Genomic DNA, 24,595 nt, shown 5'->3' with positions numbered 1-24,595 from the left:
TAGATCAGGCAGCTGCAAGACAGGGACCAGCAGCTGCACGAGGCCCGGACCGGGCATGCAGGCTGCGTTAGTGTTTTGCCCGTGGGAATCGACGTTCCTACCTTGGAGAACAATCCAAAGCAGCCAAGGCAGCTGATGATGCAGAAGACCTCTGGGAAACGAGGGCCCCGGCCAACAGGCTGAAAGAAGGATCAGCACACAAAGGGTTAACTGTACCTCACAATCTCTTGACCCCTCTATCAGGTGCACCAAGCCAGCCCCCATGCCAACCCCATCACTATGGGAACTGCCACTCAGGGCGGGGCCATGGCCCCTCCGAGGAATGCAAAGTCAGATGTCAGCAAAGCTAGGAGCCATCCCTGGCTTGGCCTTGCCTGCCTCCCAGAGACCTGGTTAACGATACCACCCAGCCTACAGCCCAGCTGGTCCTCCCTGGCTACTTAACAAACTACAAGTCAGGAAACTTGCAGAACAAGCTGAAAAAGCAAGGAGGCTGGTACCAGCCCTCTCCAAACTCAGCTGCAGGAGATGCCCCACCCCAGAAGCAGATGCATGTACACAGTCTCTGAGACAAAGGGAAGGCACCTAGGACTCCCGCTGGCCCACAGACCTCCAGAAAAGGGCCCTGCAGACTGACCAGAGGAATCATTGCGGATGCTGTCCAGCATGCTGCTGGAAGCCCCAGGCATGGGGTGGGGGTGTAGCAGGTCTGGGGAGGGGCACAGGGTAACAGCAGAGACCATGGAACAGAATGTGTGTCAGGAAGGCAAGTGAGGCATTAAGCTGGCGGCTAGCTAAGCACGGCAGGTTTGGGAGAGAGGGGTCCACAGGCTCATGGGGGCGCGATAAAGCTGCAGGCAAGAGACACTGAGGCAGGGTCTGTGGTTGGGGCAGCATACTCTAGCCTGGACCCTCCATGCACACCACCTCTGGAGAACATCACTTACCCGCCCCGCAACTACGTCTGCCTCCCCAGCCCCAAGAGCAGGCAGCCAGCGAGGTGGCTCAGGAGGGATTCCAACTCCCTTCCTAGGGTGGAATTCGGGGCCGTGGCGGAGTCTGGTTCAGGAATCGCCAAGCACAGACGAATGACGCATCGCTTGGCAAAGACCTCCATTTGTTTGGGGGAAGCGCCACAGCTGGGTGCACTAGCGTGGACTTGTCTGCCCTCAATGCGCACAGAGGCTTTGGCATGCCAAGGCGGTGATCAATAGCGAGGCCTCTCAGGCAGCTGAACTGGCTTGTCTCCCTGGCTGGGATGCTGTTTTCTCTGCTGGGGGCATCTTTAGGGTTATTTCAAGAGAACCGAAGCAGGCAACGCTTTCAGAGCCCATTAACAGTGCAGCACAATTCCCAGCATGCACCGATCTCTGTCTGCTATCGCATCACGTCAGGCCTTGAATAAGAACGAACAGCAAACAGGGCCTTGGTGCTGGGCAGAGGCAGGACCACGTGGGTTCCACAATTCCCAGCCTGCAGGATTGTGCTTCAGCATCTAAGCAACAGACTAAAAAAGCTTGTGTGTTCCTAGCCTTTAAGGGCTTGAAGAAAAGCTTGAAAACACAAACTAAAAGTCACCGAAGCTCTACAGCTTTCCTGAGCCTGCAGACAACGGAAGGCACTGCTAACCTCCTGCTGTCTGCCTGCCGCATCAACAGTTGAGTCTCCTGAGGGCTGTAATAAATTGGGCTACTTCTGGTTGCGGGGCTCGGTGTGTGGCTGGCTGGGTGGTGGCTTGTGAAATACAGGAGATCAGACTAGATGACGTGGGGGGTCCCTTCTGGCCTAGAACACTATGGGCACGTCTGCACTTAAAATGCTGCACTGGTGCAGCTGTAGCGCATCTGGTGAAGATGCTCTAATCCGACAAGAGAGAGCTCTCCCGTCGACTTAATTACTCCACCTCCCTGAGAGGCTCTCCAGCTGACATAGTGCTATCTACACTGGTACTTAGGTAGGTGTAACTTACGTCGCTCAGGGGTGTGGATTACTCACAATGAATACTGCATGCAGATGTGCCCGCCCCATCTCAAAAAAGATATACTGGAATTGGAAAAGGTTCAGAAAACAGATTCTGAATGAGGAGAGATTAATAAAACCTGGACTTTTCAGCTTGGAAAAGAGTTGATTAAGGGGGATATGACAGAGGTCTATAAAATCATGACGGGTGTGAAGAAAGTAAATCAGGAAGTGTTATTGACTCCTTCTCACAAGGACCTGGGGGGTCACCAAATGAAATGAATAGGCAGCAGGTTTAAAACAAACAAAAGGAAGTATTTCTTCATACAACCTGTGGAACTCTTTGCCCGAGGATGTGAAGGCCAAGACTATGACAGGGTTCAAAAAAGAGCTAGATAAGTTCATGGCTATTAGCCAGGATGGACAGGGATGGTGTCGCTAGCCTCTGTTTGCCAGAAGCTGGGAATGGCTGACGGGATGGATCACTTGATGATTACCTGTGCTGTTCATTCCCCCTGCGGCACCTGGCATTGGCCACTGTCGGAAGACTAGATGGGCTAGATGGACCTTTAGTCTGACCCAGTATGGCCGTTCTTATAATCTAAACCTTCCAGATAAATCAAGTTGATCTGAAACTGCCACCAAATTTCAACGAGAGGCTGAAGAATCTAGTGATCTCCACACAGAATTTAGGTGCACCTTGCCTGGGACAACACAGGGCCTTGAATGTAAGTGACCAACACCACAATACACAGTTCAGCGGCCCTGGTAACAGTCTTCCACCACAGCCGAACTGGGCTGGATTCAAACCAGCACCCGAGAGGTAACCATCCATATCTCATCGTCCAGCCTCTGAGCCAGTCAGGCCCTCGAAGGTAGCTAACCAGTCCTGTGCCCGTCTCTCTCAGTCTCTCTAAGGGAGCCATGACGGAATGCAGCAGTTTCATCATACTAGATACGGTACCAAGGTGCCCTTCATCAGCTCTCCTCTTCCTCCTGCCTCTCTGCACATTTCCCCACCCCCATGCTGCACCTGTCGCCGGTTACCCTTCCACACACACCCTTCTCCAACCACCTCTTTGTCTGGCATCAGGCCATGCCTGCAGCTGCAGCAGGGCTGGGCACAAGCACTTCCCCCGAAAGCCGACTGCAGAGTGACAGTCTCCTGTACGCGGTTCCCTGGGGCTAGCCCGGCTCAGCTTGCTCTCCCTGCCCTGCCCAGGGGGATGGAGACGCGCTGCAGCCAAGCTGGCTGCTCAGGGCGCAAAGGGCCTGCATGAGACCAGATTATTTAAAGCGAGGGATACTCACCAGCAGCCGCCGGCAGTAGCCGATCTTTCTGCTGCCGTCAACGTTGGTCAGGACAAACGAAAAGGTTTCACTGAAAGACAAGGAGAAACATGTTTCCACTGCGCTGCTAAGGGTCAAGGCACAAGAGCTGTAGCTTGGAGCCACTGAGCGACGGGGCAAAAGGAAGTGGGGAAAGAGTCCCTAGCACTGCCCAAGATGGCAGCCTAGCCCCCTACCCTGCCAGTGACTGACGCTCCCAACAGCTGGATCCTCCACTTGATTACCAGTCAGGTCCATTGGCTTAGACTGTCAACCCCCTGGGGCAGGTCCTGTCCAGTCCTAGCACAATGGGGGCCTGGCCTGTGACTGGAGTTTCGAGGTGCTACGGGCTGGCAATGTGGTTAATGGACAGAGCCCCGGATCGGGACTCAGGAGAGCTGGGTTCTATTCCCAGCTCTGCCACCGGCCTGCTGGGTGACCTTGGGCAAGTCATGACCCCGCTCTGGGCCTCTGTTTCCCCATCTGTAAAATGGAGATAAGGACCGACCTGCTTTGTAAAGCGCTTGGAGATCTCCTGATAAGAGCTAGGCATTTTTGTGATCACAATGAATAATAATTATCAAGAGGAACAAATAAACAGACCACAAAACATCTAGAGGAGAGATGTTCAGCCCTGAGCACTAAGCAGCATGGGATGATGAAGCACTAACCCCTGGCCAGATAAACTGCAATGGTTAAAAGCCAATAATGTGAAACCTTGGCCAGGAATGGTTTGATTTTGCAGAAGCCAGGCAGGGAAATTCTCCCTACCCAGGCAGCTCACTGGGTTCCTGTGACATCCAGGCAGTAGGAGGGAGCACGAGGACTCGCCTTCCCTTCCCTGCTCCCTGCCCACCGGCCCCTGCCTGCAGCGCTGGCTCTGGGCTGGTCCCTTAACCCATATCAATCTGAGAGTCACCTGGTGTATTCCGTGAGTGGGGCCCAGTGATTGCCGTCAGGGAAGCAGAAGAGGGGGATGGCTTGCAGCAGCCTCTCTTCCTCCTCCTTCTGGCCCCGCAGTAAGTTCTCACGCTGAAATGAAAATGATACTAGAAGTAAAAATCACAATAAGAGAGGATCCAGCCGGGGCCACTGCACAAGAGAAACATCTGGACTCTCTAGCTGGGCTCTGTAGGTCCCGACCGGTGCGTCGGCAGAGCAGTGCAGGGCCCCGGGACTGGAAGAGCGGGTCACTACCTAGTCCGTTGTCTCTCTAGACTGTCTCCAGGGTGGACATGAGGATTCCCCAGTCTAGTGGGGGAGCATAGGCTTTAAGCGAGAAGGGCAGCATAGCTGCTGGTAGCTGCAAGGCCAGACGCAAGACTCAGCTGTACTGATGCAGTCCACAATGAAGCTTTCCAAGCTGAAAAGGAGGCACTGTGACCATGAACAGAGGTGCATTCTGGAGCCGGGCTGACCCTCCCAAGGGAAGGCAAGAGCCAACCTTCCACCAGAAGCACCATTTTTAACCCTTCTCCTCCCTTCCCCAAAAAGGGATCAAGCTCCTGAAATTTCACATTCCACATCTCGCCCCAGGCAGGATTCTGCTAGGAGGTGTGGGGTGGGTGGAGAAGAAAAGAGTTTGGGGCTCTGATTGAGAGAGCCTGTGATCAGTCTCCTTTGCACTTCCCATATTCTAGGCCCGTTGGGGGTCAGTTTGTCCCCCCCAGACTAAGTTAAAATGACCTCAGGCTGCTGTAATCTATGATCAGGCTGCCCAGAGCCCTGATGATTTTGAGATGACTTCTAACAAATACGTGCACATTCTGTAACCATGACAGGGCTCCTCACCTTTGGGAACTGGTAGATTATCTTGGGTTCGTAATCATCCTCTGATTTCTTCTTTAGTGAGACAACGACGAGGTATTCAAAGAAGAACTGTCCTGGTGAGTAGCAGAAGGGGCTTTGATCTCCCGGCCTCCTTGCAGATTCAGATTTGCTTTCATCCTGGGATGCGTCCTGATTTACATCTGTAACCCAAAAATTATGGTTCATGGTGACATGGCAGCCAAGGGGGGTGCCTTTTTTAGTGATCCAGACTGCAGTTCGGCTCAGAGAGCAGGGTGTAATGCACCGGGACCGGCACTGGAAATGGAGAAGGGAGGCAACTAAACAAGGAAACACAGACTGTGGGCTTGTCTATACTGGGATGTTAATTTGGATTAAGGCAATGTGCGAATGTAAAGCATAATAAGCTATTCATAGAATATGAGGGTCGGAAGGGACCTCAGGAGGTCATCTAGTCCAACCACCTGATCAAAGCAGGACCAATCCCCAATTTTTGCACTGATCCCTAAATAGCCCCCTCAAGGATTGAACTCACAATCCTGGGTTTAGCAGGCCAATACTCAAACCACTGAGCTATCCCTCCCCCCTATTCCTGATTAACTCCCTGCATGCATGATTTTATTCTGGAATAGAAGACTCATTGAAAATTAGCTTAATCCACTTCCAAAATGGATTAAGATAATTCAGAATAAGAATGTCCACAGGCCCCTTCACACCTGTAAAACATTGTGTTCACACAAAAAGAACAGGAGGACTTGTGGCACCTTAAAGATTAACAAATTTATTAGAGCATAAGCTTTCGTGGGCTACAGCTCACTTCATCGGATGCATAGAACGGAACATATAGTATGAAGATATATATATACATACAGAGATAGTGGAAATTGCCATACAAACTGTAAGAGGCTAATTAATTAAGATGAGCTATTATCAGCAGGAGATTATCACACAGGAAGCAGCTGTCATTCTAATGCAACCTACACCAACTCCTATAATGTATTCATCCCAGGATGCACTTGGCCACTTCCGTTATCATTTGGATGGTGCCATTAACTTTCACGTTTAATTGTCTGCTGCGCAGGTGACAGGAGAAAAGAGAAGACCCCTGTTCAAACATGAAAGGAACAGACAAGGGCTGCTGCTGTGGAAAAAAAAGAGCTAATACCACCAGGGGAGAACAGGAAGGGCTTTTACAAATTTGCCAAGGGAAAAAGGAAATCCTAGCAGGTGTGAAAATCGCCTTGCCGCTTCTGGAGAGCAGGAAGTTAAATACAGTCACAGTATTGAGCCACATGGGCTATTTCTTAAGGTTACATGAGTCACTCTCACAATGTAACCTAGGCTCTCCAGGTCACTCCCTCGCTGCTTGTTTAACTTCAACACCTCGCCCTGAAGGAGTACAGAGCAGGCTGACTAGGCCAGGGCAGGGAGGCCAAGCACCTCCTAGCACCAACACAGCAGAGCCCATGGGTGTGAAGTCCGTCAGAGACCCCGCCCATCAGCAAGGGCAGTATATTAAAGCCACAAATGTGCAGGGTGCTTCCCCGCTGCAAGGAATCCAGAGGCCACTTGTCTGGAGTGCAGGATCTCTCAGCCTTCGTTTTGCATTAACGCTGTTTTCTCCATTTTGTGTCCCAAAGAGCAGCCATTGCTATTGCGAAACAGAAAGCCTGGAATGGACAGTGGTCTCCCGTCCTGGAACTAACCAAGCCCAGACCTGCTTTGCGCTTTATACCAAACACAGCCAGGCCCCTTCAGACCTGCAAGACACTGTGTGCACACACTAAGCAGCTATCCTTCCAATGCAATGTATATCAACTCCAATAACCTCTTCACATCCCAGGATGTATCTGGCTGTTATCATTTGGATTGTGCCATTAACTTTCAAGTTTTATTGCCCCCGAAGCAGGTGACAAGTGGCTACAATACAGGGTTGCCAGAGCGGGACAGGGTTGTTCACCCCGAGTCCAAGGCTCAACAGAACAGAAATAATAAGTTGCATCACACAGGGGTGGAGGAGTGCAGAGGATCAGCAAAGCAAGTGGAGCAAAACTCTAGGGCACCAAGAAATCATGAAATGATGGGGCCACATTTATTACAATCTATCTGTTCTACACTGTGCAGTCTGGGAGAAACTGTCATTCCTGTGCACAAAGTGCCCCTAAAGCTGGAATAGCCAGACCTGGGAGGGGGAAACGTCAGGGAGCATACAGCAGGTGCAACAGGTCCTACACCACCCCCCTGCCCTGTGGTTGGCATAGGGAGAGGGGGCATAGCCAGGGCTCCCCTGCATTCCGGCTACTGGCAGTTAATGTAAGTTCTGCCAGGTGAGTGGTCTGGTGCACAGCTGACCCAAGATCTCAAGGATAAAACTTCCCGCAGCCCCCATTGGCCTGGAACGGCGAACCGCAGCCAGTGGGAGCTGCGATCGGCCAAACCTGCAGACGCTGCAGGTAAGCAAACCGTCCTGGCCCGCCAGTGGCTTTCCCTGGCGGGCCACGTGCCAAAGGTTGCTGATCCCTGCAATAACCTATAACAACAAATCTTAAGGGAAAGTAACATTTTATGAACTTTCATATACTTTTTACAACTGAGATTGCAACTAGGGTAAATTGGTAGGCCCAATTATCACAACAGGCATTAACGAGGGTGACATTTCTATATCTACTCTCCCATTTCTCCATCTTCTTGGAACCCTCAACTTTGTCTTCAATGACCTGAGAAAGTTCTCGGGGGGATGAGGGGGATGTCACGGAGTACCCGAGCGATGCTCTGGAACTGCTCCCTACGAAGTCAGTGAGGACTCTGGGGGAGCCTCCTCTCTGTGAGCAGACTGTCTGCAGGACACACAGCTCACCCGGCTTCCCCCTTCCTGGGTCTGACCTCGGAGCATTCAGCATCCTCTGCCCCTCCGTGCGCTTCCCACAGCGAGTCCGCCCAGGCGGGGTCCTGCGGAAGCCACAGGGTCCTGCCCCCCCAACTTCGCAGTCAGACATGACTCTCAGCCAGCCAGTAAAACAGAGGTTTATTAGATGACAGGAACATGGTCTAAAACAGAGCTTGTAGGTTCAGAGAACAGGACCGCTCAGCCGGGTCCATTTTGGGGGGCAGTGAGCCAGACAACCACGTCTGCACTTCACTCCCTGTCCCCAGCCAGCCCCAAACTGAAACTCTCTCCAGCCCCCCCATCTCTGGGCTTTGTCTCTTTCCCGGGCCAGGAGGTCACCTGAGTCCTTTGTTCAGCGACCCTTTAGCTCTCACCTTGCAGGGGAGAAGGGCCCAGGCCATCAGTTGCCAGGAGACAGAGTGTCAGCCATTTATGTACCCTGGCCCTTTGCTCGGCAACAATTACACCCCCTTATCTCACCCCCTAGAGACTTAAGAAGTGCATAGGAGAAACTGAGGCACCCCTACAGTATTCAGAAGAAACATTAAGAACAGTCCCACTTCGTCACAGGGGATGACTGCTAGAGATGAACAACAGCATGCAGCTGGGAGGTGGGGCCACATCTCAGCGGAGCTAGAACCTCCATGGCCAGTGTCTATACCCATCGTAAAGCCTATGAACAGCTCTGCCAATACTCCAGGGTCCCATGTGGTTTCATACCCTGCTAGCATAGGACTGCCTGCTCTGATCCAAACTGACGGCAGTAGAGTTGGGCGGATGGGAGCCTTGGATGCAGACAGCATAGTGACACCCGGGCCTGACGTCTGTCCCTTTCACAGCACTCTGACAGCAAAGGGATGAATACAAGGCAGGTTTGCAGAAGAGCCTCTCTGCCCTGCATTCTCACTGGTAGCATCCATCTTATTTTAAGCAAGCATCACATCCCAACTTGTACAAAGCAGCTTTAGGGCAACCTTGGACTCCAAATTTGAGGCCATCGTTCCAAAAATGCCTTGTTCCCCCAGCTCTGGCCCAGGACCGGATGAAGTAGAGGTGAAGCCTTTTGCTCTAATGGAGGCTCTCTCCCTCTCTGACCAGCTGTAGGAGTAAGCGGGAGGAGGGCTAGGACTGCATGCATGGTGAGTCACCCCAAAGCCCTTTCTGCACAAGGTCTTGGCCGCCACCCTCTCCTTCTGCCCAAGCTTTGGGGATGGGCTCTCAGAAGGGTGGGGGTGTCTACCAGGCCAGTTACAACCACCTTCGTCTTCTCCAGTGAGAGGGGGCCCAAAGGTGCAGTGCCATCCTTGTAGCCTGGCACCAGTCTTCTCCTACTGCCCACACGCTGGTCATGCACTCCAAAGAGGGGGTTTCAGAGTAGCAGCCATGTTAGTCTGTATTCGCAAAAAGAAAAGGAGGACTTGTGGCACCTTAGAAACTAACAAATTTATCTGAGCTCAAATAAATTTGTTAGTCTCTAAGGTGCCACAAGTACTCCTTTTCTTTTTCCAAAGAGGGCGGCGTACATTCCTTAGAGGGTGCTTTGACCCGATATTGTCAGTGACACACTGGGGCCTGTTCCAAACCCCACATTAGCCCAGTCCCCTGATTGTCCTAAGCACAGCCAGGGCCTCCACACACAGATGTCCAGCATCAGCAGCAAGTCAGCTTTGAAACAGGTTTCTCCCTACCTTCCCCGCCCTCCTTCCCTTCCCACCCTGCCCACTTCTGTTCCTTGTGATCTTGACTCAGGTCCAACCTTGTGACCTAGACTCGCTTCCTGGGCTCCTCCCAGTGCTCAGCTGTTTGGCTGCCTTTATTCCCCATTTCCTTTCATCCCGTGCCCATTGAGACCGGCCCCTCCGCTCTGCTCTCCGACCCCTGCACCTACATTCTCCGCTGTACGCAGCACTGACACGGAACAGATTGTGGGGGGGAAGGGAAGGGACTTCTTGGAGCATCAGCCTCATCCCTTTACTCCTTTAGTTCCAGCCAGTGAAAGACGCGGAGAACAGGCAGCTTCTCCTTATCCACAGAGCAGGTGCAGCAACCCAGCGACTATCATCCCCACAATGCCTCCTGCCAGCTGCAACTAGGGGTAGGAGGATCCCCTCCAAGAAGAGAGGGGAGATCCATTTCCAAATTGACATCACCTGCTCTGAGTTTTTGCACCATGGTCTTCCCGCATCGATTCAACGCAAAGGGAAGCTCACTGAGAAGACAAATCCCCACACAAGGGAAGCTGACATGCTAGAGGAAAAGACCAAACTGGTTTGACTGATGAGCAGTGCACGCAGACGCATAGGGGAAGCTGAATGTCCCCGCATTGGCCTTGCGTGTCCTTTACTGGAAGAGATTAGATTTGCTGGGTGCAGGGAGGAGCCAGGCTCCTCCTGGATGGTACAGAGGTTCATCTCAGAGTACTTATGGAAGCTGGGACAGCAGCCTTGTCAGGCAAAACTGAGAGCCCTGGAAGTGGAGGAAGATTTTCATGCCAGTGTACAGGAGCGGCGAGAGATAGCTGCTATGGTCAAAAGGCTGCACTTCCTACTGGAGACACCCTCCCTGTCAAAAGCAAACCCTCAGCAAAGCAGCAGGCTGCAGCTAAAAGTAGGATCTGGTTTCTACCGTACTGACCAAATTCAGATGTTATCCTCTGATTTCCAATAATATAGCTGCCACTTGGGAAGAGAGATCCTGATTAGGCCCCACCCAGCCCTTGTCTGGTGAGCCAACGCAGGAACGCTCATGGCTCTATGTCCTTGCTAATGCTTTGCCTGGTCTAACCTTAAAATACACTCCAGCTACTGCTCTTCCAATATTGGCAGGATCAAGACACCACCTGTCTGAATCTCTTCACCAGGTATCAAGTGACCACGCTCTAATAATTTGTTCCCTTCTGAAATCCCGACACCCCTAACTGGAAATAGCATGTAGCACCAACAGCACTTTCAGAGCCCCTCCGCCTTGTAAATGCAGCTGAGATTTTAGGGGGAGAGTCATCTTAATGGGTCACAGGTAGCTCTGTGTCCACTCAGTAGCTTGGCAGTCATAAAAGCCACCTGAGCTAATCCATACCTTCCACGCCAACTGGGTTTGTGTCAGTTTGGTGGGAAAATCTGGGCTTCTATCCCATAGTGCCTCAGCAGAAGATAAGAGTGCCCAGCGGACTTATACTCTAGGACATCCTACCATACAGGGAGATGGGATGAAGGAAACTGGGTCAAATTGGTTACACACATCAACCAATGGGCCTAGTGCACACGGAATAAGAAGCGTACCCTGAACCCCAGCAACGGACACATGGTTATTGCCATGGATATAATCTGGTGAGGTGGTGGGAAAGAACTGGAGACGGGCAATGACCACCATTACAAGAGCTAAAGAGAGCCAGCCCACCCAAGGACTGGCTACAAGCCTGTGGTGGGGACCTTGATCTCCAAAGCACTTTCAGAAACACAAACCAATCAACTCGGAAGCAGGGTGACCATACATCCCGTTTTGGCTGGGACAGTCCCATTTTTAAGCCCTGTCCCGACTTTTTTGGCAAAAAAGGGCATTTGTCCCATTTGCTCTTGCCAGCTGTTCATCAGTTGGCAAGAGCAAACGGGACAAATGTCCAGTTTTGACCCAAAAGTGGGGAGTGACCCCGAGTGGGGTGCAGAGGAATGTGCGGGGGGCAATGCCAGCCCTGCGTGAGGGGAGGGAGGGCTCGGGCGAGTAGCGTAGGCCAGGCCAGCCCTGCACGGGCAGGATTGGGGGCAGTGGCGTGGGCTGGTGGCTTGGGCTAGTCCCTCATGGGCCTGGGGGGTGAGCAGCATGGGCCAGCCCCACATGGGGGGGGAGGCACTTACTCAGAAGCCAGAGAACAGGGTTCTGACTCAGGAAGGGAAGATCTCGGCTTCTGCAACAAACGTTTAGTGCCGCTGCTACGTCTCCTCGTTCACCCAACATCCTGCCCACACCCCAGCAACTCCCACAGGCTGCCCTGCTGGTTTGGGGCCTGAGGGGACTGGGGAGGTGAGGCGTTCACCCTGATGGTGGATCAGCCGGAATTGGTCCCCATCAGTTTGTGAACCGGGGGGGGGTGGGGGGCAGGTTTTTCCTTGCTGAGGTGGGAGTGGTTCTGATCTGATGGAGCTCTCGATCAGTGATGATAAGAAAGCGGGGGAGGGAACAGGCCTGGCTGGTGAAGGCTGGGTACAAGGAGGGTGAGTCGGGGGGAGACAGGGAGTAGCACGACCATCTCGGGAGGAGGGGACTGGTCTTCAGACTCCTTCCCACTAAGGGAAGTCTGGCTGGCTGGCTGGGTGAGCAGGTACCAGGAGCCAACAGCTGCAGCTGGAACCCAAAGCAGGTGCAGCTCATTTCCACTTCTTCCTCCTGGTACAGCCTGGCATGACCCTCCGGGGAGAGGGTGTGGGAGGAAGATGCCCCTGAGGCCCAATCGACACTGAAATTGCCCTGATTTCACTAAACTGGTTTCTGAATTGAGCGGAGTTAAGATAAATGTAATTTCTTGGCATAGATAAGCCCTGCATACACACCCCTCAGGCTCCTGGCAGCACTGCACGGGGGACACTTTCTGCCTTGTCTACATGAGATCAGAACTGGGAATGATTGCTAGGCTCATTCCAGCTCAGCAAGGCAGTTCCTTCTGTGATAACATCTGACCTTTAAGCACAGACTTCCTTTAATATTTTACTATTTGCAAGAAATGTTCCATTTCTCTGGCCACTTTTGCAGTGCAGAAGAATTTTGTTTCATGCTCTGTTTGCAACATGCAGACACCCACCTGCCCTAGCGGAGAGGAAATGGGTTTTCTACAGCTCTATAAACACTTGACAAGTACCAAAAAACAAAACCAGCCTCCCCTAGAAGAGCCGAAGGGCTTGCCGCTCCAGCACCCACAGAGCACTAGAACCATGGGCATGCAGATTCCTGGCAGGGCGGCCCCCTGGCCTCCACTTCTCCCTGGGTGCCACATAGCAAATGCCAGATGACAAAATGAAGGCCCAGCCAGTGCTGCACCTCTAAAGTGGCAATCCTCAGCCCTGCCTCCACTTCTATCAAGCCTGGCATTTGAATTTAGGCAGCACTGAGCCCGAGGTATCTGGGACGCTCAAAGCACCCTGTAAATGGTCTCTCTTGTTGCCTAGTCCAGAGACCAATCAATATTTCAAGGTACATTATCTTGCAAGCCATCTCCCCATTTTCCAATGATGGTCAGAATGTTTTCCCAGCACTGCTGCAATTCTGAGCTGACTTTAGGGCCCACTATCTTGAGGACTGATAAGAGCCAGGCCAAGACAGGGCCAGGAGTTAGGGCTGGGACTTGGGAGACTCAGGTTCTATTCAGTTCGTCCTGGGTGGCGGTATCGCTCCGCGCCTCAGTTTCTCCCCTGTAAAAGGGGGAGAGTGGCACTGCCCTAACTCACCAAACAAATACAAGTCAGATTGCACCATGCTGGGATTCTCCAGTAACAGAGGGCATATAGGTACCATTCGTCTGAATCTATACCCTGTTTAATAGCTTATCCCAGCAGCATTTCAAGGGTGTAAAACTAGAATGTCCATGGCCCCTGCATCCTGGGCAGAGAGGTGTGAATCGGGAAGGCGGGGCTCTGCAGAGGCGTGAATGACCGTGGCAGGTCAGGGCACCGGAGACTTGGCCAGCGGGTGGGAAGTCGTGTGAGCGCTCCACCCGGATCCTGCCAGGCTAGGGGAGGGGAGGCAGCAGGTGCCCTGGACAGGCAGGATTCAAAGCCAGCGAATTTCTAAGCGGGCTGGGCAGAGGGAGCCCCGTAAAGCCCCTTCGCAGCGGCACAGTCACAGCGGGAGGGGCCCCGATCCTGCCTTCCGAGCTCCGCATGGGTCGCCGGGGCCAGCGCTGCCTTCCTGCTCCGGGCCCCGGGAATCCCAGGCTGCTGCCCCCGCAGGAAAGTCCCGGATCCTCCTTCAAGAACAGCTACCAGTCCCGAGCCAAGCGCCGGGCAGACCTGGCCGGAGGGGAGGGGCAGAGGGCGCAGCAATGGGGCAGGGAGAGCCGGCCGGAGGGGGGGGGGGCAGAGGGCGCAGCAATGAGGCAGGGAGAGCCGGCCGGAGGGGGGGGGGCAGCAATGGGGCAGGGAGAGCCGGCCGGAGGGGGGGGCAGGGAGAGCCGGCCGGAGGGGGGGGGCAGAGGGCGCAGCAGTGGGGCAGGGAGAGCCGGCCGGAGGGGGGGGGCAGAGGGCGCAGCAGTGGGGCAGGGAGAGCCGGCCGGAGGGGGGGGCAGAGGGCGCAGCAGTGGGGCAGGGAGAGCCGGCCGGAGGGGGGGGGCAGAGGGCGCAGCAGTGGGGCAGGGAGAGCCGGCCGGAGGGGGGGGGCAGAGGGCGCAGCAGTGGGGCAGGGAGAGCCGGCCGGAGGGGGGGGGCAGAGGGCGCAGCAGTGGGGCAGGGAGAGCCGGCCGGAGGGGGGGGGCAGGGAGAGCCGGCCGGAGGGGGGGGCAGAGGGCGCAGCAGTGGGGCAGGGAGACCTGTCGGGGGGGCGCGCAGCAAGGGGTCCGGAGCGAGGCCAGACGCAGCAGGCGGGTGGGACTGGGGTCCCCGCGCCCCCCTCACCTCTTCGGGCCGGCCTGCGCCGCACGCTGTTTCGGAAGAAGCTGACGATCCCCGCCCCGGCCATGCCGGCTCCGGACGCTCCCCTCGGCAGCCGCCGTGACCCTGAGCGCGGCGCCCGGCCGGCGGGTCCCTCTGCAGCCCGGAGCGGGCGCCGCGCTTTCGCTTTCGGGTGGGGGGGGGGAAGCTCTGCACACCTGGAGGAGCCCAGATGGGGGGAGGAGCGGAGCTGGCTGAATACCTGGGGCCGCGGGCAGGACCCTGAACCAGGCCCTTGGGGAGCTGGCTGCGTACCTAGATGGACGGCAGAGCCCTGACCCCCCCCGGGGGTGAAGCGTGTGACCCAGATGCCCCACGTTGACACAGTTCTGAGTCTCTACCCAGGGCCCTGCCTATGCCCGATGGGCATGTTTCCCCTCTGATCACCATCTTCACAATTTTCAGAGTAGCAGCCGTGTGAGTCTGTATTCGCAAAAAGAAAAGGAGGACTTGTGGCACCTTAGAGACTAACCAATTTATTTGAGCATAAGCTTTCGTGAGCCACAGCTCACTTCATCGGAAATATTGTGTCCATCTTCACAATATTTCACCCATGGGGGTGGGGTGCAGTCTCTGCCCAACGCAAAGAACTCGCTGGTTGTCCTGGAGGTGTGTCTGGGAAATAGTTTGGGGGTTCTGTCACCTGTAGAATATTGGGGTCCAAAGCTGCTAGAGGTGAAACTGGTCCCCCGGGGGTGGGCGGGTCTAGGAGCTGACTCTGTCAAGCATGAGAACAATTGACATCTTTTGGCCTAGCCCAGCCATGTCTTGACAGCCTAGACAAGGCGTGAGCTTGAGCCTTGGCAAAGCCCAAAAGAGCCCCTGAAAAATACCCTCAGTAGGGCAAAACGCCCCAGCTATGAAAAGAGACACACAGTTCGGACTGTACAAAGGGAGAAAGAACGGCACAAGATTGTGTCCATTATGCAGGCGACTCTCTGCCAGTGTCTCATGAAAGGTGTCTCAGAGAAAGCTGAAGGAGGGGAAGCTATTGAGCTGGGTGGCAGAGGCAGAGAAGCTAGGTGCATCTCAGAAGTCGAGGGGCTGGGCACTTGAGGGTACTGAAGTGCTGTCAGGAAGGGGGGAACCTGTGCCCCAGGGTCAGTGTGAGCTCTGGGGGTTAACTGACTCCAGAGATTTAGCCCCAGGTTGTCTCTGCTTTCTTAGGGAGCCTAAGGGCTGGGGTGTGCCAATCACTTAGCCTGCAAAGGGAAAGAATGGGGCTCACAGAGCCCGGAGTGGGGTGCTTGTGTCAGCAGCTGGTTGTTTGGGGCGAGTTTCCCCAGATGGGCACAGACAAGGCTCCCTTGTGCTACAAGCAGGCAGTAGCAATTTACTCCCCAGGTAACCTTGAAAGTGTCACAGATTTGCACACCGGGGGGAGGGCCCCGATGGGGGGGGGCCACTGGCTGCACACCTGGAGGAGGGGAGAGCCCTGCCTCTGGTGGGGGAGCTGCACATGTGGGGGAGTTTTGAGCCTGCCCCTGTAGTGGGAGAGGTGGGTTAATCTGCACACTAGGGAAGGAGAAGGTGAGATTGGGACAGGACACCCTTGCTCCTTGTGGGGGGAGGGAGGCAGGTGTACACCTAGAGGGGAGGAGAGAGGACAGCTCTGCTTCATACCTGGGGGCAGCTGCTGTCAGGCCCTGCTTTCCTGCCCTGATCACATTTCTGCTCCAGCTCCTCTGCAGGGGCCTCTCCACAGAAGGGGCTGCGCTCCTCATCTGTCACTCAGCAGCCAGCTCAGCTGCCAAAATCCAGCCCAGCAGAAGGATTCCTGCCTCAGCCAGGGCCCAGAGGCAAAATGCATCACCTGGCACCCCAGGAAACCTCTGGGCACAAAGCCAGCTTCAGGTCCTTTAGCACAGCACAGAAAGCCTGTGGTAGGACCACAACATTTCTAGATTGGAAGGCCAGAATGGCCTTAGCCAGTTTGACTTTCTGCATAACACAGGCCAGAGAGCCTCAGTTACCCAGTGGTTTCAACATCTTTTTGTTTATGCATCCAAGGATCATATTAGCTGTCTTAGCCCCCGCATTGCACTGGGAGATAATGTTTAGTTGGTTTCCACCAGGACTTCTACTTCCTTTTCAGAGTCACTGCTTTCCAGGATACAGTTCCTGCTGTAAGTGTGATGTACAGTCTTTGATCTAGTCTGATGTAGGACCTTATTTGGCTGTACTAAAAATACACGTTGTTCAAATAAGCCCAGGTTTCCACGTGCTCCAAGGTACTCTGTATCACTGACCTATTTATCACTTCACCAATCTTTGTGTTGTCTGCCAATTTTACCATCAATTAATGTATATTTTTCTCCTAGATCATTGCTAGATATACTGAATAGCATCAGGCCGAGAACAGAGCTCTGCAGAACTCCACTAGATGAGGTGTTCCCATTTTTAAATGACTTTGATCTATCAGTTAACCAGTTTGTTAAAATTAATTTTATACGTGCTGCTTTGAGTTTTGTACAGTGCTAAACTGTTAATCAGAATGCTGTATGTGACAGGCATGCCGATTTCCTGCACTGTCTTTGGGAGATCTCAGTGTATGAAGTTTACATATCATTGTGGGACAGTGGTTGTCTCTAATTCCATGGGGAAAGATGACCCCAATCCTCCACCTGCACATCTACCAATGTGATATATGCCATCATGTGACAGCAATGGCCCTCTGCCATGTACATTGGCCAAACTGGACAATCCCTATGTAAAAGAATAAATGGACACAAATCGGACATCAGGAATGGTAACATACAAAAGCCAGTAGGAGAACACTTCAATCTTCCTGTACATTTTGTAACAGATTTGAAAGTAGCTATACTTGAACAAAAAACCTTCAGAAACAGACTTCAAAGAGAAACAGCAAAACTAAAATTCATTTGCAAATTTAACACCATTAATTTGGGCTTGAATAGGGACTGGGAGTGGCTGGCTGATTACAAAAGCAGCTTTGCCTCTCCTGGAATTGACACCTCCTCATCTATTATTGGGAGTGGACTACATCCACCCTGATCGAATTGGCCCTGTCAACACTGTTTCTTCACTTGTGAGGTAACTCCCTTCTCTTCGTGTGTCAGTATATTTATGTTTGTATCTGTAATTTTCACTCCATGCATCTGAAGAAGTGGGATTTTTAATCCATGAAAGCTTATGCTCAAATAAATCTGTTGGTCTTTAAGGTGCCACTGGACTCCAAGGAGTTCTTGTGGCACCTGAGAGACTAACAAATTGATTTAGTTTCTGTAGTAACCCATCCACTCCCAGTCTCTATTCAGGCCTAATTTGATGGTGTCCAGTTTGCAAATTAATTCCAGTTCTGCAGTTTCTCTTTGAAGTCTGGTTTTGAAGTTTTTTTGTTGAAGAACTGCCACTTTTAAATCTGTTATTGAGTGACCAGGGAGGTTGAAGTATTCTCCTACTGGTTTTTGAATGTTATGATTCCTGATGTCAGACTGGTGTCCATTTATTTTTTTGCATAGAGACTGTCCGGTTTGGCCAATGTACATGGCAGAGGGGCATTGCTGGCACATGATGGTATATATCACATTGGTAGATGTGCAGGTGAATGAGTCCCTGATGGTGTGGGTGATGTGGTTAGGTCCTATGTTGGTGTCCCTTGAATAGATATGCAGACAGAGTTGGCGCCGGGGTTTGTTTCAGGGTTTGGTTCCTGGGTTAGTGTTTTTGTTGTGTAATGTGTAGTTGCTGGTGAGTATTTGCTTCAGATTGGGGGGCTGTCTATAAGCAAGGACTGGCCTCTCCCCCAAGGTCTGTGAGAGTGAGGGATCACCCTTCAGGGTAGGTTGTAGATCCCTGATGATGCACTGGAGAGGTTTTAGTTGGGGGCTGAAGGTGACAGTTAGTGGCATTCTGTTACTTTCTTTGTTGGGCCTGTCTTGTAGTAGGCGACTTCTGGGTACCCTTCTGGCTCTGTCAATCTGTTTCTTCACTTCACCAGGTCAATATTATAGTTTTAAGAATGCTTGATAGAGATCCCATAGGAGTTTGTCTCTGTCTAAGTCCATAATCTTAACACTTACCTTTATCCACCAAACTCATGATCTCATCAAAAAATGATCCTGTTTGTTTCATAGGATGTATTTTCCATACAACCTATCACTGACTGCCATTAATTACACTTTATCCTTCAAATTTTTTTTTTTAAACATATTCCACCGATATCAGTCATTCCATGATTCTGCTGGAGATCAATGCTAGGTTATCTGACTTTAGTTCCGGATCCGCCTGTTTGCCCTTTTGAAACATTGGCACAAAATTAGCTTTTTTCCAGTCCTCTGGAAGTTCCCCATTAAGCCAAGATTGATTAAAAATCAACATCGGGGCTGAGATTCAGCGCCGAGATGAATTCTTTTAATACAGTTGGGTGCAAGTGGTCTGATCCTGTCGATTAAAAATGCTGCATTTCATTTGAGACTGATTACTGTTGGAATAGGGAGGATTCCACTATCACTGTAAACTGTGACTACATTGTCCAGCTTCTTTCCAAACACAGAACAGAAATATTTATTGAACACATCTGCCTTTTCTGTATCATTACAGACGATGTACTCGTATCCGTTTGGTAACGGCCCTATCCCATTGCCACAATTTCTTTTGTTCCATATACATGTAAAGAATTGCTTCTTATTGTGCTTGCTATACCAGCTGTATATTTTTCTCATTGTTACCGTTATCTTCTTTATCAATTATCTGTATCTCAATTTCTCTTCTATAATCATTACTGCAAACTTCCCCTTTTCCCCATATGTTTGTAGATACATATAATTTATTGTTGCTTTCACTTCCCTTAACCAGATTTTTTTTTTTTGTTACGTTGAAGTAGCTGATGTTATGAAAAGCTGCTTCCCTTGGCAACTCCCTGTAACCCTTCAACCTTTCACATCTCCCAAACTAAGCTGAACCAGGAGGGGATGGAGAGAGGCCTCAAATGAAAATATAAGTGCTGCAGGACTCAGTGGGGCATGACTTTTAGAATCATAGAATATCAGGGTTGGAAGAGACCTCAGGAGGTATCTAGTCCAACCCCCTGCTCAAAGCAGGACCAATCCCAACTAAACCATCCTAGCCAGGGCTTTGTCAAGCCAGGCCTTAAAAACCTCTAAGGATGGAGATTCCGCCACCTCCCTAGGGAACCCATTCCAGTGCTTCACCACCCTCCTAGTGAAATAGTGTTTCCTAATATCCAACCTAGACCTCCCCGACTGCAACTTGAGACCATTGCTCCTTGTTCTGTCATCTGCCACCACTAAGAACAGATGAGCTCCATCCTCTTTGGAATCCCCCTTCAGTGGTTTGAGCATTGGCTTGCTAAACCCAGGGTTGTGAGTTCAATCCTTGAGGTGGCCATTTAGAGATCTGGAGCAAAAAAAATTGGGGATTGTGCCTGTTTTGAGCAGGGGGTTGGACTAGATGATCTCCTGAGGTCCCTTCCAACTCTGATATTCTATGATTCTATGATTCTAGTTGAAGGCTGCTATCAAATCCCCCCTCAATCTTCTCTTCTGCAGACTAAACAAGCCCAGTTCCCTCAGCCTCTCCTTATAAGTCATGTGCTCCATCCCCCTGATCATTTTTGTTGCCCCCCGCTGGACTCTCTCCAATTTGTCCACATCCTTTCTGTAGTGGGGGGCCCAAAACTGGATTCAGTACTCTAGATGTGGTCTCATCAGGGCCGAATAGATGGGAATAATCACTTCCCTCGATCTGCTGGCAATGCTCCTACTAATGCAGCCCAATATGCCGTTAGCTTTCTGGGCAACAAGGGCACACTGCTGTATCATATCCAGCTTCTCATCCACTGTAATCCCCAGGTCCTTTTCAGAAGAACTGCTGCTTAGCCAGTCGGTCTCCAGCCTGTAGCGGTGCATGGGATTCTTCCTTCCTAAGTGCAGGACTCTGCCCTTGTCCTTGTTGAACTTCATCAGATTTCTTTGGCCCAATCCTCCAATTTCTCTTGGTCACTCTGGACCCTATCGCTACCCTCCAGCATATCTACCTCTCTCCCCCCAGCTTAGTGTCATCTGCTAACTTGCTGAGCGTGCAATCCATCCCATCAACCAGAGTTGACGTTGGCTCCAGCGCTGTAATAGGAAGTGGTGCTGCACTGCAGAGACTGGGGGCGGGATGGGCACTCTCCGCACTGCTAAATTCAGCGGGAACGTTTCTGGAGCTCAGGGTTGTCCGGGACAGCAGGGTCTCAAACACAGAGCTGCTGTTGTGGAGCTCATCACTTCTGGTGGCTGCAGGCCAGCCTGAAGCTCACCCATTTGCAATATTGGTGGATGCTTTTCAAACACACACAATAGTGTAATAATACCGAGATACCCCCTCCCTGCAATACCCCCGTCACACTCCGCGGGGAGCTGTGCTGCAGGAGGAGCAGCTGGAGACTCAATAGATGGTGCATATTCCTCCGTCAGACCAAGGCCCCAGCTCAGCTCTCTGTTGCACAGCTTGGCGCTGGAGATTCAGGTATGGAACCTGTCGCACAAAGCAGAGTTAGCGACTCAACAAGGGATGCTTTTCCCATGGCGGCAGTGAGGAGCCAATGCCAGGGGATGAGCGAGGATGCAAAGTGCTGCAGGATTGGCAGTCGTGTCGGGGGAATTGTAGGGGGTCTTCATACTAAGAGCCTGTGGCATAGGCAGTCACTGCTAGTGGTCATTCAATCGAGTATAATGGAGTGTAATTTAGCCTCTACCATTCTGCTCCACCAACTCAGGGCAGCATGGTAGAGGCTAAATTACACGCATGGGGCAGCAACAGCAAATTTGCATACCCAGCATGCAGTGCAGAGTGATTCCCCTGGCAGAATCTGATGTTTGCAGAAGAAAAAAAATCCAGTTTTTCTTATGCCTAGAGGAAAAGGTCCCTGTAATTTCAGTTTCCTGAGAACAGCTGAGAGCAGAGGATCATGCTGACAGAATGGTTGTTGCCCCTCCTCGGGCACTGGTTCTGAAATCCATTCTTTTCTTTGGGGTTTGTTCAAATCTTGATCTTTTCTTAGGGAAAGTCCATAGATCTAGTCCCATTCTGCTACAGCCTGGATACTGCTGAGGTTGCTTCTGGCTGGAAGAAAACAGAGACAAGAGTATTTTTTACAACACATCCCTGAAGAAACACTACTCCTTTGTGCGGCTAACACAATTGAGCAAACTCAGAAATGCTAAATAGGCTGAACTTTTAACATTTGCACTGAAAGCTCCTTTCTGAGGGATTGCAGAGCCACCCACAGTGACAGCAAAATGGACACACTGTAGGGAGTGCATTTTATTCTTTCGGCTTGTTGCCATGAGAGACAAACTTTACTGCCAGGCCAATAAATTGAATCTGGATTTTTACTTTCTGCAAACATCATGTTCTCCCAAGCAAAGATCTGGGTGTTTACAATGCGCCTTGCATATGCAAATACACAGCTGCTGGTAGAAGCCTCTGTAATTCCTTGTATGTCACTGCCCTTGCAGGATGGACACAAAAAGTTGGGCTAGCATTGCTGTGCCATAAAGATTGTTATGAATCATATAGCTGTAACCCTTCTGACAGGTGGATCCAGCAGCAACAAGGGCCGGGTTCAGTATCTAGGGGTGCCTTTTCAACTATACAACACAAAACTGGCTTGAGCCCCCACCCGGTGACCTGGAACAATTACACACCACCCCCTGGGCACCTCAAAGAGGCAATACTTCTCCTCTCGCAAGCACAGAGTCTGAGTGTAGCAAAACCTTTTAATAAAAGGAGGGAAATAACTCAGCATTAATTTGGGAAAACACCACAACTAGGGTTCATAAACACAAATGATGAGCAAAGAACCCACCCCCAAGTAAATTGGGCAGTGTCTGTTTCCCCTGAGGGTCTTAAGTCCAGTAACCCAAAGTTCCTTTAATGTGCCCATCCCTTTTCTGTATCCCACTCACAGTTGCTCTCCTTGGCCAGTACAGCCCCAGAGTTCAGAGGTTCATCTACAGAATTCATCTCCCACCCTAGGTGGGGAGGGGGGTAAAGAAGGTACCTTACACACTGCATTGTAGCAGCGCATTGCATTGTTTCACTAGCTTTTCCCTTCCTTCCTTTTTGGGGGATTTGAAACCCATGTCCCCTGCCTAGCAAGAGCTGTTCAGTTGAGGGTGAGTCCCTCCATTGGGATATGCCAGGTACAGTTCTGCTGCCCTCGGTTCACACAACGAGGATAACAACCCCTAATTACTCCTGCCCCAATAACAAGGAGACTGAGGATCCAACACCAGCCACAACTGATAATTTGGGCAAGCAATCCCATCACGATGAGCACATAGGCAGGGTGGGTATGTCCATGCAAATGAGATCAGCTTCTGAAGTCTTTATCCACAGCTTACCACTAGATGTCAGGGGACATCTCATCCAGACTCTGCTTACACAGGTACTTGAATAACTCCATAAGGTGTCCCAGGGGTGGCCAGCCACCTGATGTTCCTGGGGGCAGATGCTTAGATGCAGTATAAGAACTTACATTGTAGTTTGCAGTGTTGCTGTAGCTGTGTTGGTCCCAGGATATTAGAGAGACAAGGGGATGAGGTAATATATTTATTGGACCAACTTCTTTTGGTGAAAGAGACAAACTTTCGAGATACACAGAGCTCTTCCACAGAAGAACATCTTCTTCCTAGTATAAGAACTTAGACAGGTAGAGGAGAAGAAATTCATTGCTGCAAGGCATCATTGAGGCTGACAGCATAGCAAAATTTTAAAAAAAGGGGTGGACCTTTTCATGGCTAACAAGAATATCCAGAGTTACAGTCATGAACACTAAAAGAAAACTCAAGGGGGTTGGATGGGATCTAAACCCTCCTGCTTCAGGGCTTAATTAAGCCAACCTCTCACAATGGGGTCAGGAGGAATTTTTCCTGATCTGATCTTCAGTCTTTTCTTAAGCTATGGAATTTTCACCCCCCGAGGGCAGTGTTACAGCACCAAAACTGCTCCGGGGGGAGGCCCGAGAGAGACTCCAAGTACTTTGCTGTGTTGAAAATCCCCTGATTGCCTAAGAGAGGAAGATCCTTGCAGAAGGCTCCTTTTCCCCTTTCTTGTACCGTTAAGCTCTGAGGCTTTTATGCCTCTGACTGAAAGCTGGGGGTGAGCTCCTTTGTATTTTGCTCAGGCCTCTTCCCCCCTCGCTCGTTTTTCTATCTAGCTCTTTGGCAATGAGCGACACAGCATACAGCTCTCCCTGCACCCCTGACATAGTAGGAACTCAGTGCATTTTAAACAGTGGCTCCACTCTGCACAAATATCTTTGCGCCTCCCTCTCACTCCGGCCGATTAGATGCCAGCGTGATGTCAATGGGGTGACTCCTGATTCATGGCTGTGTAATGCAGAGCCCCATCAGGCCCCTCTCCGTCTCTCCTCCCTGGGCTCTTGATTTTCTATTTGCCTTTAACAGAAGCAATTCTGTGTAATGATGTGCCCAGGCTTGGGGTGCTAGTCATTAGATAGAGGTGCCAACCTCCTCCGGGGAGGATCAGCGAGAGCGGTGTGGATGGCTGGGTTGCCGGAGGAACGTGCACTTGAGTCAGTTTACTACCCGCTCTGTGGCAGCTCCAAGAGGATTAGGGAAGTGCCTCTGTAGGTCTCTGAGTGTCATAGCAGGGGGCAGCAGATGCGAGGGGTTGGAGAAGGCACAGGGCACATGCCTTGTAACTCCTCGCCTCCCGAGCTGCTCATGATGAAAGGAGACTGGATCTTGTGCAAAGGGACCTGCTGTCTGAAAAGAGTGCTGTGGCAAGGGGGCTTCAGCAAGGAGCAGGTTTAGATGAGGAATAAAGGTTATTTGAAGCCCCTCAGCATGGGAGATCTTGGAACACAACTCCCCTGTGGGAGGGGTGTAACGGGGTGGTCACCCTGTTCCGGCTTAGAAAGCCTGGGAGAGGGCTGGGGCTGAGAGCCAATCAGAAAAGGCTGGGAGGCAGCCAATCAGGGCCAGGCTGGGCCCTATAAAAGGGC

The 24,595-nt window shown here is 51.7% G+C and overlaps 1 protein-coding gene across 1 annotated transcript in view; it reads right to left on the bottom strand.

The window, feature by feature from the left end:
• DENND2D (DENN domain containing 2D) overlaps window positions 1-14,722 on the bottom strand; it is a 29,096-nt gene extending 14,374 nt beyond the window's left edge. Inside the window, exons 1-5 of the mRNA XM_038380362.2 lie at window positions 14,560-14,722; window positions 5,080-5,258; window positions 4,208-4,320; window positions 3,271-3,340; window positions 102-179 (exon numbers count right to left, since the gene is read on the bottom strand). Of these exons, the coding sequence (XP_038236290.1) occupies window positions 102-179; window positions 3,271-3,340; window positions 4,208-4,320; window positions 5,080-5,258; window positions 14,560-14,623 (504 nt within the window). The 5' untranslated portion in view covers window positions 14,624-14,722. The remainder of the gene's footprint in view (window positions 1-101; window positions 180-3,270; window positions 3,341-4,207; window positions 4,321-5,079; window positions 5,259-14,559) is intronic.
• Window positions 14,723-24,595: the final 9,873 nt, after the last annotated feature.

Source organism: Dermochelys coriacea, chromosome 21, assembly GCF_009764565.3.
Source record: "Dermochelys coriacea isolate rDerCor1 chromosome 21, rDerCor1.pri.v4, whole genome shotgun sequence".
Lineage (NCBI taxonomy): Eukaryota > Metazoa > Chordata > Testudines > Dermochelyidae > Dermochelys > Dermochelys coriacea.
Note: the sequence above shows the minus strand (reverse complement) of the source record. Positions and strands in the feature narration are given on the sequence as shown.